The following is a 15,157-nucleotide window of genomic DNA, read 5'->3' on the forward strand; positions in this document are numbered from 1 at the left end:
CCGCTGATATGATTTAGGGCTTTGAGGTGCTGAAATGTTACAAAATTAATCTCATACAGTTTTCTTGTAACCATTTGAGGTATGACTGAGATATATAGATATGTTGATACACAGCCTAAAGGATTTTTAATTCAGTAGAGTCTACTTATACATTAGAAAGTGTTGTTACTTTATGGCTGTATATTATTCCATTTTTCAAATACAGACATGTGGATGGAATTCTTTTGGAGATAAAATGGTCCTATGGTACTAAATAAGGATTATCTGGACAACTGTTGTCAAGGTCATTCTTAGTGGAGGAAAGACTTGTCAAATCATCACCTGTTTATATATATATATATATATATATATATATATATATATATATATATATATATTTTTTTTTTTTTTTTTTTTTTTTAATGGGTGGCTTTACAAAGCAGAGGTTGCCATAGCTGCTGGTGTATCTTAATCCTTTGAAGAATAAATGCTTGAAAAGTCAAACATTTGACAGAGACTGAGTACTAGCTCCTGTACTAGTACAGCAGCAAGGAGGGGAGGAACACAGGTTTTACAACAATAAGTGAACACTGCTCCTCACAAGACATTTTAAATCAAGCTAAAGTATGAACAGACGCAGGCCTCTACGTGTACTATATGGCAAGTTTGACTGTCAAATAGATGCAAAAACAATGTGTCATAGGAGCCGGTGCTTTCCTCTGGGGAGATTGCAAAGGGAAGACTGAGATGAGTCTTGAAGGTTGAGAAGAACTTTATTTGGTAGAAAATGGAGGGGAATAGGCTGTAGAGAATCAGAAAGGGGAAGGAGGGCCCAGTTAGGGAGCCCCTGCCACGCCAGCAGTGTACTTGGTGATTTACCAATAATATGGATGTGGTCATCTGATGCTCCTCCGTGGTGCTGGGAGGCCAACGGTACTTCTCCAGCCTTACAAATGAAAAAACGGAGGCTCATTGTGGCTCCCCTCACTCACCTAGCATGTGGTCAGGACTGGGTTTCCTAGCAGGTCTGTCACGCAGCTGGGGGCTTCAGCACAGTTGCTGAGGGTATGATGACTCCACTCTCCTGTTGCTGATTGTCTGCTGCCTCCCAGGAGGAATTCAATTACCTTATAAATGAGGAAAGGTTTTGTGACCTGGAAAAATACAACTGATCTAAGTGGGAAAATCTTCTTAGTTACCTCTACCCTGCTATTTCTGACTGCTAAGAGCTTACTCAGAGTTAACTGTGCTCAGTGGGACTGGTCTTAGGAAGGCAAAACATAGAAACCTTCGATGACTGACTTTGGCTTAGGAAGGTCTAGAAACTACTTTAGGGTTTAGAACAACTTTAAAAAGGCAGAGCCTCAAAAGCAGCCTTTCATATACATTTGGTCTTCATTGTTGACTTTTGTTAACTACAGGAGCAAAATAGTCTATTAAGACAACAGGACAAGTTTTGGTGGTTATTCAGAAGATTCTGCTTTGGTATCCCTCCCCCCCCTTTATTGAGTATATTTTGCCTGTTCTCCAGCCTTTCAAGCAAAAATCCAGTCTAAATGATTAAGTTAATATTAAGATGTCTTTTGTCCCGGGATCAAAGTAAGATGACCATACTGTCATATATTGTCCTTAATCTTGTGTTTACTTAAGGGCCTTCATCTCCTCCCTCTGTCCTTCTAAATGCAAAGGTTACAATGTAAAGGTTTTCCCCAATTACTTCTCACATTTGGTTAGTAATATGTTCCTTCTCCGTTGGTTACTGTTCTATGTTCTAACTAGGTAGACTGAGAAGAAAAAATTGTCCTTCAGTTTAGTGTTAGTCATGTGAACCTTGAATTCTGAATGTAGAGTGGAATATAATTAGTTTGGTTTACACCCATTACATTTTAAAGGGATTTGGTCATATCCTAAACGCTTATTTATCTTTATGTTCAAGTATGGCTTTAGGAAATCCACTTTGGAATATTAAGTCTACAGAACAATTAAAGATTGAACTCATGATGCATATTCTAACTATATTATGCTCTACAATTATCACCCTTATAAAGATAAAACTAAGTATTATTGCATGAGGCATAGTATAGGTTAGAATATGGAGGATAATGACACTAACAATTTATTCAACCTTCACTGAGAACTTATGATGTGCTAGATATTGTAGTAGAGGATGAATATTGAAAAAAAGTAAGATTGAGTCCCAGCCTTCAAGGAGATTAATAGATAATTTTGTAGAGGAGCTGTATCAACTGCTACACAATAAACCACCCCAAAACTATATCAGAACGATTTTTTTTTCATAAACTAAAAAATGAGAGCCAGTATCTGTTACTGCTCAGAAGTCTAGGGTTGACTAGGTGAGTCTAAAGGTCTTGCCTAGACTCTGTCCTTATGATCACACAGACATCTTTACGTGTGTTGGGCTCTTGCACATATTGGTCCATTTGTAGATTGATCTAGAGTAGTTTCAGTGAGGATACCTAGGCTCTCCTCCAAGTAATTTCTTCTCATCTATTAGGCTAGTCTTCTTTACTTGAGGGTGTTGGCATTCTAGAAGATAGGGAATGGGGAAGAGGATAAGGCCTCCTGATGCTTAGGCTCAGAACTGACATATCAGTACTTCTGTCCCAGTCTATTCACCTGTGTAAGTCACCAGTTCCTCCAGATTCAAGGGGTATAGAAATAAATCCCATCTCCTGATGGAAGGACCTACAAGTGGTGTCGCTAGAGGGAGGGAAGTAATTGGTGTCATTTGCAATCAGCTTACCTACTATAGAGACAGATAGTTTTGCACAAGGGTTAAAGCCTTTGTAAGGTCTTATATAGTGACTGCTGTAATAGTTCAGGAAACCATAAGCTGTTTGAATTGAGAAAGCATAAATTTCAGGACTGATAATGGTAGAAAATGAGGCTGGATCTAAGGAAAGAGGACCAAGCTGGAGAGGCTTATATTCCATTCTTAGACTTTTGGGTGTTATCCTTTGGTTAGAGCAAGCCATCTAAGGTTTTCAGCAAACATGAATGCCATTGTAAACTTTATTACTTTTTGTCTGTAGGTTGCTCTGGCAACAGAATGAATCCAAGGTAAGCAAAACAGTGATGGGAGATAAGATGCTATTGCAGAACTGTACACTGTGGGAATAATTTTGAAGGCTAAACTAAAGCAGTGGGAAAGTACTCATTCAAGTGTGGTGAACCTGACCAATGTTAATCATTCATTCAAACAAGCTCTCTTGAGCCAGTGCTCTTAAGTGTTTGAGAAATGTGAGTATTCTCCTGGCTTCTTGGAGCTTTGGAGCTCTTACACAACTAAGCTTCTTCATGCATCTGACTGTTAGGCATGCAGTAAATAGAAAGGAATTGTAATCCTGGCTCACATTAGTGAAGAAATCATGGTTAGTGATGTGGTGATTTAAAATGTGTGTCCTTTGGCTGTTTGTTTTTTCTAATATTCTTAATTACCAGAGCTTTAATGATACTGAAAGTCATTATGTTGGTTAATATAAAGAATTATGAAGAACCTGAGTAAGTTTTGTTTTTTTTCATACATCTGGACCTGCCCTAGGACATAATACATGACTTTCAAGGTAATTCAGAAACTTGTTATTTTAAAACTTTACTGTATTTCACTTTACCATACTCAGAACTCTTCTCTGGGTTGAGAAATATTAAGAGGAGGAGGTCCATTTGTATGTTAATCTTTTCTTGCATATGTCTGAGAATATGTAAGAGTAGTGATTAACTTATGGGAGAAATTGAGAAAATACATTGTTTATGAGAACTTACAGTTTACAATAAAATATAATAAAATGTTGGGGCGCCTGGGTGGCTCAGTGGGTTAAAGCCTCTGCCTTCGGCTCAGGTCATGATCCCAGGGTCCTGGGATCGAGCCCCGCATCAGCTTCTCTGCTCTGCGGAGAGCCTGCTTCCTCCTCTCTCTCTGTCCGCTTCTCTGCCTACTTGTGATCTCTTTCAAGTAAATAAGTAAAATTTAAAAAAAAAAAAAGAAAAAAAATACATATATGTAAAATGTTAAGCTAAGATTGTTTTATTTTTTAAATATCTTTTAAGATAACTACTTTCAGAAAATATCAGCCTTATTTTCTTTTTGGTGATTCTCCATGAACTACTTTGGGTCAGTAATCTGTTCTGCCAAATCCCATTATGCTACATTTAATTACTTGCAGAAAAGCTACATAGTTTTCTAGCTTAAATGAACATCCAGTGTGTTTTGTGGATTCCTGGAGATCTCTAATATCATAGCCTGGGGTATCATGACTTCTGAAATAATTAATTGAACAATGTTTTTTTAATATTCCCTGTATCTTTTTTTTTTTTTTTAAGATTTTATTTATTTATTTTGACAGAGATCTCACAAGTAGGCAGAGAGGCAGGCAGAGGGAGAAGGAAGCAGACTCCCTGCCGAGCAGAGAGCCTGATGTGGGACTCGATCCCAGGATCCTGAGATCATGACCTGAGCCCAAAGCAGAGGCTTAATCCACTGAGCCACCCAGGCACCCAATATTCCCTGTATCTTTAAGATACTATTGGAGTGATGCTATGTGAATACATTTGGCTATTTCTCTCATCAGAGTAGAGATTTCTGAAAGTTTGAGCATTCTTAACAGAAGTTGGTGAAGAGCAGAGGGATAGAGAGAGGTCACCTGCTTTACACACCCACAACTTAATGAAGATTATAACCTTCCTTGAAATTTTAGTTGAGACCTGGAAGTTAAGATACATATATGTGCATTCCGAATTTGTGTATAACTCCTTTCTCCTGCCTAGATGATGCCCTCTTAATACAAGAGCCATATTGTGTTCCTCGTAATATAGGCTCTGGCTCCTGTCAGTACAGAGCATAGAGTGTGCATTACATGTTTGTTATGGTTAATGATAATTTAAGTGTTGTTCCTTTGGGTAAAACTAAGGAATTTAGAGCCTGTAGCTGTTTTGTTTCCCTACTCACATTCCAGTTTATACCTTTTTCCCTTAGTGGCAGAGTACCAGTGAGGTTTGCAGTCCCCCTTACCATGTGCTTTGCTAGGGGACGGGTTCTCCCCAGCAAGGTAAACCATGATTAACCTGAGTTTCTACTCTGATTTCTAAGGGTTCCGTTAGGTGTGGGTTTGTGAAGCACTGCTAGCCAGAGTGACATCAAGTTTTTTAGAGATGTGGCAGAAGGAAAGTCTCTTTGTGCTTCTAGAGGGTCTGCCATTCTGCCTGTTGATATGTGGAACAAGAGGAGCTGCCTTCAGGGATCATGATGTGAGCCTACGTAAGACGAAGAGCAGTGTACATGGGGAGAATGACAAGATGGAAGGAGAGGGGAGTTTTGAATCCCTGGATCAGCTGACCATAGAAGTATAAGTCAGTTCTGTTTAATCGTCCTGCAGAGTTCAGAGTGAAAACTTCTTTCACCTTGCTGGTGAAAAGAAAGAAAGTCTATAGATTGAATAAATGGTCTAAAAGGAACAGATTAGAATAGCATCAGTCATTCAGCCCACATGCCCTTCTGCTTCTTTTCTATTCAACTATCCCAGCCCCAGAATAGAAGACTCTGGGGTCTGGTCCTGATAAAAGAGATGCAGTTTGTAATGAGGTTTCATGGACTAATAGGTTGCTTGTGCAGTTCTCCATTGTTTCTATTCCAGGAAAATGGGAAATGGTGATAGGATGAAGGCATCATTTTTGATAGATGTATTGTCAGTTATAAAAACTTACTCCCTGATATGAACTCAGATGTGGTTGTTTTTCATGGAGAAGTGAATTTTGGGATGGTTCCTTCCTCCCAAGCCTGTTCCATTAGTTTCTCAGCCTTAGTATTGACATTTAGGACCAGCTAATTAATTCACAGAACATCATATGCATTTTGGGATGTTTGAAAGTATCCCTGGCCTCTACCAGTAGATGCCAATAGTACTGTTGTATTGTGACAGTCAAAAATATCTCCAGAAATAGCCAAGTGTCCTGCAGAAGGGAGCGTTGTCCCCCATTCGGAAACCACTGTGTTGAAGACAAAGGATTGTTTCTTATGGTTACATTTGTTCTAAGACTCTCACTGCCTTAATCACTTCACCTTATGGTGAGAAAAATATAATGAATTAGTAAATTTGTCAAGCCTTCCCAAACATACAAAGAACCTTGAGATTTGAGATGTTTTGAGCCAAAATATATTTACTATTTAAACTCTTTACCCTTAAAAATTAGAATTGTTTTTTCTTACCAGCTTTACTGAGGCATAAATGACAAAAATTATATATACTTAAGGTGTACAATGTGATATTTTGATATATGTATACATTTTGATAGAACAATTAAGCTAGTTAACATGTCCATCCCTTCATATAGTTACCATTTGTGTAAGAGATAAGGACACTTGAGATCTACTCTCTTAGCAAATTTTGAGTGTACATTATTATTTCCTACAGTCACCATGCTGGGCATTAGGTCTCTACAACTTAATGATTTATTTTTTTAATAAACTCATTTAGAAGGAGGTAATTCCAGTGTTTTAAATTCTATTCCAGTGGCGTTTTTTCTCAAGTGTAGCTGACACACCATGTTACATTACTTTCAGGCGTACCCATATTTGGACACATGTTTGGACAAGTTTATACGTGATGCTCTGCTCACAAGCGTAGCTCCCATCTGTCACTGCACAATGCTGTTACAATACCATTGACTATATTCCTTATGCTGTGCTGTTTATTCCCATGACTTAGAGATGTCTTCTTAACATCCTACCCCCAAATGTTAAATAATCACAGGTGTAAACAGCCTCCCATGTGATGATGTAAACCATTGTCTTAGCCAGGCTTCGCTTCGTCGATGTTAATAGAATGGGCCAGGGATTCACTTGGTTTGAAGCTGGGAAAAGTCTACATTTTATCTATCTTTACAACATGATGCTCGAAGAAAATGGTAGGAACAATCCAAGTTTGTTTCCAATTTTATTTTTAAAAACGAATATTAAATATTATAGGCAGGGGAGTACAATTAAATGTTTTTATCAAAATGAAAAATTCTTTCAACACACCTCTGGTTTCTTTGTCTTTTTGTCTGTGGCAGTGTTGTTGTTGTTGCTGTATCCCCAGGGTGTTAGAGCATGCCTAGGGCATACGCTGTGTCCTCTATAAAGTGAATAACAAATGTTTGAGTGTTGCCAATTTATTGAAGCCTTGAAACAGACTTCAGGTGAAGACTTCAAATAGAAGCAAACCAGCATTAAAGGATCTTTAAAGCAGTAAAGATGCCATGGTTTGCAACAATAAAGTAATACAGTGATAGGTGACGGTTGTGGTCATCCTTTCCTCAGTCTGCTATTACCCTTCCAGTAACTACATCTGTTAATTCAACCTTTGCAGTAACTCAAAGACTTGTCTGTGCCTCTGCTTCTCTACTGCTCTCTTTCAGGAGTCCAAGCCACTGTCTACTTAAGCTCATCTCACCGCTCTGCTCTCCGACTCCAGTTCACTTCCCACAGAGGGCAGCCAAAGTGCACTGGATAACAAGTGAATGTTTTGAAATGCTTATAAGTGGCCTCCCTAGCTTGGAGCCCTCCAGCATGGTTCTCTTGTCCTTGGGACCTAACCCAAAGCCCTTGGTTGTAACATTTACGTCCCTCTCTAGTTACCTTTCGCACTCTCTCCTCTCATCTTGCCAAACACATATTGTTTCTGATCCTTCCACTTGCTGTGTCCTTTGCTGTGCTGGGGTCTTGAAACTGGCATTTCCTCTCTCTGAAATAGTATTCTTTTCTTGGGTAATTCTGATGTGTCTTTCAAGTCTTAGACTGAGTACCACTTCCTTAGGGGAGCAATGCTTTGGACCGCTAATCAACGTCTGGCTCCTTTTATATTATTCTTAATACTCCGGTTTTCCTCTCAGAACCATACTGTCTCAACTTTCAACTATACATCTGCTTGTGTTTAAATCTGCCCCCACCAGAGAGTGAGCGCCAATAGGTGTGTGTGCGTTTGCTTCTCCACTGTATGAGCCAGGCTTAGTGTTTGCCTGACACTCAGTGGGTTCCTAGTAACTATTTTAGTGAAAAGTTGAATTCCCCTTGCATATTGGCAATGTATCAGTCTTACAGCATGTTTATTGTCCTCATGTTGAATCTGGGATAAGCATTTAATGTTGGAAGAGAGTGGGAACGATTTGTTCCTACTGTCCATAGATTAGAATACTGGGTAGCGTAGAACCATGCATGAGAACTGGTGACTGGCCAACCACATACACTAATACATAAATGATTTATACTTTGCTTAACAGAAAAACAATGAATATAAAGTATTTTTTAGGCAGCTTTTCATTTAATCCAGAACTGGAGAAGAAACTCAAGGCTTAAAAATAATAAATTTCCCTGTTTATTGCTTTAGAGTTTATTCAAATTGTTCTATCCCATGAGTCCTAGCTTAGTAGCTTTTTGGCCAATAGGATTTTAGCATGCAAGGCTCTAATATAAGCAACTGGATTGGCTTAACTACCTCTGATGTCACAATTTCCCCATTAGGAAGTCATAATTTTCTTGAAATCACATTGTAGTAATAACAGCTCTTGTTATTCTGTTTCATTATAAGAACCGTAATGTACCAAAAATAAAAATGCTGGAAGGAGCAGCATACCTTTGATCGACGCAGACCTTTTTCCATTGATGCGCTTTGATATCTACTGCCAGCCATTGGAGTTAGCTTCTTTGTTTTACAATTGACTTTTCGTTTTCGTTTGTCAGTTACTAGGCAGATGGAGGAATGAGCCTACTTCGAATTACTCCTTCAACTCATAGTTCTGTTTCATCCCAACTGTTGAGGCTTAGCGTCTTTCTACTACTTAGCCTTCCTGCCTCTAAAGGAAAAGCCATTTGGACGGCCCACCTGAATATAACCTTCCAGGTGGGAAATCGGATCATATCAGAATTAGGAGAGAGTGGCGTTTTCGGAAATCATTCTCCTTTGGAAAGGGTGTCTGGTGCGGTGGTACTTCCTGAAGGATGGAATCAGAATGCTTGTAATCCTATGACCAACTTCAGCAGGCCTGAACAAGCAGACTCTTGGTTGGCCCTCATCGAACGGGGAGGCTGTACTTTTACACATAAGATCAATGTGGCAGCAGAGAAGGGAGCAAATGGGGTGATCATCTATAACTATCCAGGTACGGGCAACAAAGTGTTTCCCATGTCTCACCAGGGAACAGAAAACATAGTTGCCGTGATGATAGGGAACTTGAAAGGCATGGAACTTTTGCACTTGATTCAGAAGGGAGTCTATGTGACGATCATCATCGAAGTGGGGAGAATGCACATGCCATGGCTGAGCCATTATATCATGTCTCTGTTCACCTTCCTGGCTGCCACGGTTGCTTACCTTTTCTTGTACTGTGCGTGGAGACCTAGGGTGCCCAATTCTTCCACCAGGAGGCGAAGACAGATAAAAGCAGATGTGAAGAAAGCTATTGGTCAGCTTCAACTGCGCGTGCTCAAGGAAGGGGATAAGGAACTAGATCCAGATGAAGACAGTTGTGTTGTTTGCTTTGACATTTACAAACCCCAAGATGTAGTACGTATTTTAACTTGCAAACATTTTTTCCATAAGGCATGCATTGACCCCTGGCTTTTAGCCCATAGGACATGCCCCATGTGCAAGTGTGATATTCTGAAAACTTAAACCTGGAGAAGCTTCCGAAGATGTAACCAAGTCTTTCCAAAGATTAAAATGAAATGAATTCTCTTTTAGCACTTTATGTAGAGAAAAAAAAAAACAACTTCATCTTCTCTACCTAAGTACTAAAGAGGATGACATTTGTGTGTTTTAAAAATAAAACTCCATATCATGCCCAGCTATTTGAACTTGTTGTTTTTTCATTAGGTTGCTACTTTTTTGCCCTTATCCAAGTAAGAATATTAGTATATGTTAAAAGCAAGTTAGTCTGCAAGCTAAAATGGTTGTGACATTGAGGCCACAGTGAGTCGTGATACTTGGAAGTTTCTTTTTTATATTTTATTTCCATATTTTTGATAACTAATATTGCTGTTAAATAACTTTCATTATAGAGTTAGATCTTGATTTAATTCTCCATGGTTAATTAATATCAGGAAATGGTTTTCAAAGGTACTGAGTAATGTGTTCTAAGTAATTATTTTAGATGATAACACCTCTGGTTATATAACTAAAATATTTTAAATCATTATAAGCCTCATTTAGGGCAGGATCACACCAAAAAAATCACTTTTGTTTGCCACAGCCCTTTAAATCCTAGTATAGTAAATTAGCTGTGGTAGCAGATTTCCTTTCTAGAAGTGACGTTAGTAAATAATTGTTTTCTTACAATACTGGTGGTGTGTGGTGAGTGTGTCTCTGGCCATTTTGATATAGATCTAGAGTGGAACTAAAATTTTAATTAGCATTTCAAGTTCTGTATTTTGCCATATTTTGCTTCTCTTTTTGAGTAGATAAACGCAAACACCTATGTATAACAATAAGCGGCTGAAAGATTTGAGTTCTGATTTTGACAAATACTTTTGGGTGAAATGCTAAACTATTGATATCCAACTTGGATGGCACTTTGAGTCTACAAACTATGTACTACACACTTGGAAGAATGGGTTGTATGGAAATAAAATCAGATTAATGGCCTTTGGGAAAGAAAATGGACCGTGGTGAGCTATAGTTTACACGATAATATTTTCTTTTTATTCTGTTTTGGTTAGGTCTATAGGGCCTTTTCCTCCTCCTTTCCTGCCTCAAATTATTTTGATTCACATTTCATAAAAAGAACTAGCTCCCTTAGTCCTGGTAAGACCCAACCAAAATGGTCTCTTAGTGTCCTGTGTATAAAGGTCAGACCTTTGTGTTCAAGGTCAAAGTTCTTGGTTTCCTAGCTAGTGGATAAGAACCACTGAGATAACCTTCAAGAAAGTGTGTGACAGCACCAGGGGTTGGCCACATTCGTTACTTCACAGGTTGTTTTGGTCTCGAGTCATTTTGTGCCATTGATATAAGTGTAGCAAAAATAAAGGCAGAGCTGACAATGGGTGTGTGTGTAGAGGTTGGGTCTACCAGGGATGTTGATTTTGACAAAGGTTTTGTTCCGAGCATCTATGACCTTTAACACTGCTGTTGGTGGTTAACTCTAAATGGGGACCTTGACGTTTTTCTTTTTAAAATCAATAGCTGCGTTTTTGCTTAAAATGAATTATGCTAAACTAGACTGCTACATACCAGTTTTTGCTTCTGTTCTTCCTTTCTTCCTTCAGAATACTGTTAGATCAGTAGCAGATGCCAAGATCTGCGGAGAAAAGAGATTAGTGTTCTTTACCGCTGTCATCCCTATGGAGAATCAGTGTAAGAGTGAAGAAGGGGAGCTGAAGTAATCTAACAGGATTTGGAAATCAAAATCCTCCTTTTAAAAATCAGAATCAAAACCAAAGTGAACCAACATACCTGAGCAAGCCATCATTAAATAAATTTAGTGTAATGGTTTATAGGCTCACTGGCACGGTGACCAAATGTGAGTCAAAAGTGGTATTAGAGTCCACTGCTTTTACCACATAATTATTCCTAGTACTAATTTCTAATTATTTAAAACTTGCCATTTTATGACATGTTTCCTTGACGTATTGTCAAGAAAAATGACAATCCCGTGGCTTTCTTGCATATGCTTTCAAGTTTTGTATGTGCGCGTGTTGTATGAATTTTATATTTTTCTGTTGAAAGTGCTACCTGTTAACGTGTAGCTCAAGGATTGAGTTGATCTTACAACCTAGAAATCACCCATAACAGTATTTGAACCATTTAGGCCAGTACTTTTCTAGCAGGCTCAAAGCTCTTCTCTAATTGGCTGTGTTGCCTTCTACGTCATAATCACATTACCCAACTGTAAACAGCATCTGGAGTTACATTAGTGAGACTGCGATTTTTTTTTTTTTCAATCTAAAGTGTTTCTCTTTCTCTCTCTAATAAAACATCTGAACCTCCTAAGACATCTTTAAGAATTTCTGACAAAAAACATGCTGGAAGACTGTGAAACTTGTTTTCACTCAGAAGATTTTTCTCATGTTGTTATTCTCCATTGATTGTCAACAGATGTGGAAGCCACATCTTTCTGTTGGGTTGGCACTTCAGTCTCTAGGTAAGGAGAGACATGAATCTGCTCAGGCTTGGCACTCACGGAAACAACCCTGCATCTTCCTGGCTTGTGAAACTCGGTTTTCTTTGGCTTCTTTGTCAGAACTGTTGCAGAGCTAGTGCTGTTTGGACTGCTTACATGAACATATCCTTTCACGTTGGGAATCGCATGTTGTCGGAGTTGGGGGAAACCGGAGTCTTTGGAAGAAGCTCCACTTTGAAGAGAGTGGCAGGAGTTATTGTGCCACCAGAGGGGAAAACTCAAAATGCATGTAATCCCGCTACCAGTTTCAGAAGATCAAAGAACTCCGAGACCTGGCTCGCACTCGTTGAACGGGGAGGTTGTACCTTCACACAGAAAGTTAAGGTAGCTGTTGAGAAGGGAGCCAGTGGCGTGATCATCTACAACTTTCCCGGAACTGGTAATCAAGTTTTTCCCATGTCTCATCAGGCATTTGAAGACATCGTTGTGGTGATGATCGGTAACCTGAAGGGCATGGAGATTTTACACTTAATTCAGAAGGGAGTTCACGTCACAGCTATAGTTGAGGTGGGGAGAAAACACATCATCTGGATGAATCACTATTTTGTGTCTTTTGTGATTGTCACAACTGCTACTTTAGCATATTTCATCTTTTATCATATTTGGAGACTTTGGGTAGCAAGGATTCAGAACCGGAGATGGCAACGGTTAACGACCGATCTCAAGAAAGCCTTTGGCCAGCTCCAGCTTCGGGTGCTGAAGGAGGGGGACGCGGAGATCAGTCCCAACGGAGATAGCTGCGTAGTTTGCTTCGAACTCTATAAGCCTAACGATACGGTTCGTATTCTCACTTGTAAACACTTCTTCCACAAGAATTGCATCGACCCCTGGATTCTGGCCCATGGGACATGTCCTATGTGCAAATGCGACATTCTTAAAGCTTTGGGCATTCAGGTGGATGTTGAAGATGGAACGGAATCTTTGCAAGTTCTCATGTCGAATGAATTGTCTGGTAACCTCCCTAGCGAAGAGGGGACAAACAACGAACTTCCTCCTGCGAGAGAGTCCGACAAAGTGACCAGTGTGGTGGAGGAGGAGGAGGAGCCCACTCCTCAGAATGACAGCCAGCCTCCTGCGGTAGCAGAAGTTCCTCCTTCACCTTGACAGCATGGCCTTTGAGGAAGTGGATTAAACCTGTTTGTCAACTCAAGTCCTAGTACTGACAAGCAGTTGGTTTGTTTGAAGTGTGGTTTTTGTATCCCTTTCTGTTACTTTGCTAACTTTCTCCATTCTCTGTCAAGCAGAAAAAAAGGCCTAGCAGGGTTTTTGTTTGTTTGTTTCCTTTTTTGCCTTTGCTAAATGTTAACCTTTTGTCAGTGTCTGTCACTCCTGTGAGTATATGTGTTTCTACATACAGGTGCATGTTAAAATGAAGGACAGACTTTTCCCCCCTAAATGTTCATATATTGGGCTCTATTTTGGTAAGAAAATTAATATATTTGCATATTCCTTATACAGAAACCACCAATTAAGTTTGGAAAAGAAAATTTATCTTTTACGTGCTAGGAAGAGTAATAGCTTTGAGACTATATATATATATATATATATATATATATATAGTGCAATATATTACTTTTGAAGTCATTGTGCTGTGTTTTTTCATTCTTAGCCTGAAAATTTTGCTGTCTGGAATCTTATTACTGTTACTCTTAACAAGCAGTTCTTTTCAAGCTATTAGTACCCTTTATGCGATTCATATATGCATAATAATAGCAGTTTTAAAAGCAAAACATTAGCTCTTTTAAATAATTCTACATCCAGTGTTGCTTATAATTAATACATGTTTATAATGTGTAGAAAGATTTAAATGATAGATGTTTAGTTTTCCCATGGGTTCCACCGTACTACCCAGTTTGTTTTGCCATTAAATATTCAAAATCTGCTAGGTTATTTTGGAGAGATAGGTATCACAATGTAGATGTTATTATGACATTTTGGGATTGTGTCTGCTGTATTGTGTTTACTTGGGATTTGTTCACTGTATTCCCAGGATCTAGCATAGTGCTGGGCACTCAAATACTTTTGGAGTGAAGGAATGAGTACTTTACTCATAATGTAAATATGTGTTAATATGAAAAACTGGGGCAGTTTATCCCCATAATACACAATAATGGGAAGTTAATCCTGAAAATTTTCACCCTAAATCATCTTGACAAAATGGAAAACTATGATTTTTAGCTCAATCCATTATTTCAATTTAGCATGCATAATTTTATTTTATCACGTTAGTCACCATATAGTACATCATTAGTTTCTGATGTAGTGTTCCATGATTCATTATTTGCATTTTAACACCCAGTGCTCCAGAGCGTGCATAATTTTAACAAGGACCTTTGAACTCTCCCGGACTAATAGTGAGGTTTTAGTTCTTGTGTAACACTAGAGAGAGATCTGTTAGGAGTGATTTCTTGAGTTTAAGGCTAACACTGGAATTCAGAAACAGGTGGATGGGCCATAGTTGGTTCTAAGTATAATACCAAGCAAGACCGAAAGAGGGAGAATCAATCTTCTAAGGCTGGGGAGAATCGCCACATAGCACAGTGCATCTAAGACGACCAGGTCGGGGGGGCAGGGGTGGTGGTGAGGGGTGGGTGAAACCTGACTGGGTACACACAGGCTTTTTTATACCCAATCCTGGAGAACTTGGACTAAGTTAATCAAAGGAGATGCCCTTTGAAAGAACCGTAGAGCACCCATACTGTGGAGGATTTAGTAGGAATGCGGTTTTGAGGATCTCAGTTTATCTGGCAGAATAAAGTCAAATTCTGAGGTACTAAGCATCGCATTGAAAAGACATGACCCTGAGGATGCTTTGAGGGGCCACACCTAGTAGGATCTGAGGCTAAACCAAGATAAGTTGACTTTGTCAGACTGGCCACTGTTGGTATCTTTGCCCCCAGGGCTAGCAGCTCATGGGGTGGCTAGGGTGGCTTCCACTGGCTGTCCAAGAGTTTGACTGGAAGTGAATGTATCTGGCAGTGCTGGGAGTCCCCGAATCCAGGTTCTAGAA

The 15,157-nt window shown here is 39.2% G+C and overlaps 3 protein-coding genes across 8 annotated transcripts in view; all 3 read left to right on the top strand.

Annotated features, from left to right (window-relative positions):
• The window catches only part of LOC111151929 (calcium dependent secretion activator 2), a 532,957-nt gene that overhangs the window by 161,605 nt on the left and 356,195 nt on the right, over positions 1 to 15,157 (top strand). The gene's annotated exons all lie outside the window — the stretch shown is intronic.
• Positions 7,751 to 9,813, top strand: LOC111151931 (ring finger protein 148). Of its 2 annotated transcripts, XM_022510152.1 has the most exons (2): positions 7,751 to 7,775; positions 8,725 to 9,813. In XM_022510152.1, the coding sequence occupies exons 1-2, from the start codon at positions 7,751 to 7,753 to the stop codon at positions 9,642 to 9,644; spliced, it is 945 nt and encodes a 314-aa protein (XP_022365860.1). In that variant the 3' UTR covers positions 9,645 to 9,813. The 2 variants fall into 2 exon arrangements, with proteins under 2 accessions (XP_022365860.1, XP_022365859.1); XM_022510151.1 differs by lacking the exon at positions 7,751 to 7,775 and having other exon boundaries at positions 8,613 to 9,813.
• On the top strand, positions 12,121 to 13,251 carry LOC111151930 (ring finger protein 133). The gene has a single exon (XM_022510150.1). It carries the CDS (start codon positions 12,121 to 12,123, stop codon positions 13,249 to 13,251), a length of 1,131 nt encoding a protein of 376 aa, XP_022365858.1.

This window comes from Enhydra lutris, unplaced genomic scaffold, assembly GCF_002288905.1.
Source record: "Enhydra lutris kenyoni isolate GAN:26980312 unplaced genomic scaffold, ASM228890v2 scaffoldscaffold27, whole genome shotgun sequence".
Taxonomy (NCBI): domain Eukaryota; kingdom Metazoa; phylum Chordata; class Mammalia; order Carnivora; family Mustelidae; genus Enhydra; species Enhydra lutris.

Coding starts and splice junctions, on each gene's coding strand:
- LOC111151931 (XM_022510152.1), top strand. CDS start 7,751: ATGTGTCTTTCAAGTCTTAGACTGA. Junction 7,776..8,724: donor TCTTTCAAGTCTTAGACTGA/GTACCACTTCCT, acceptor GTTACTAGGCAG/ATGGAGGAATGAGCCTACTT.
- LOC111151930 (XM_022510150.1), top strand. CDS start 12,121: ATGAATCTGCTCAGGCTTGGCACTCACGGAAACAACCCTGCATCTTCC.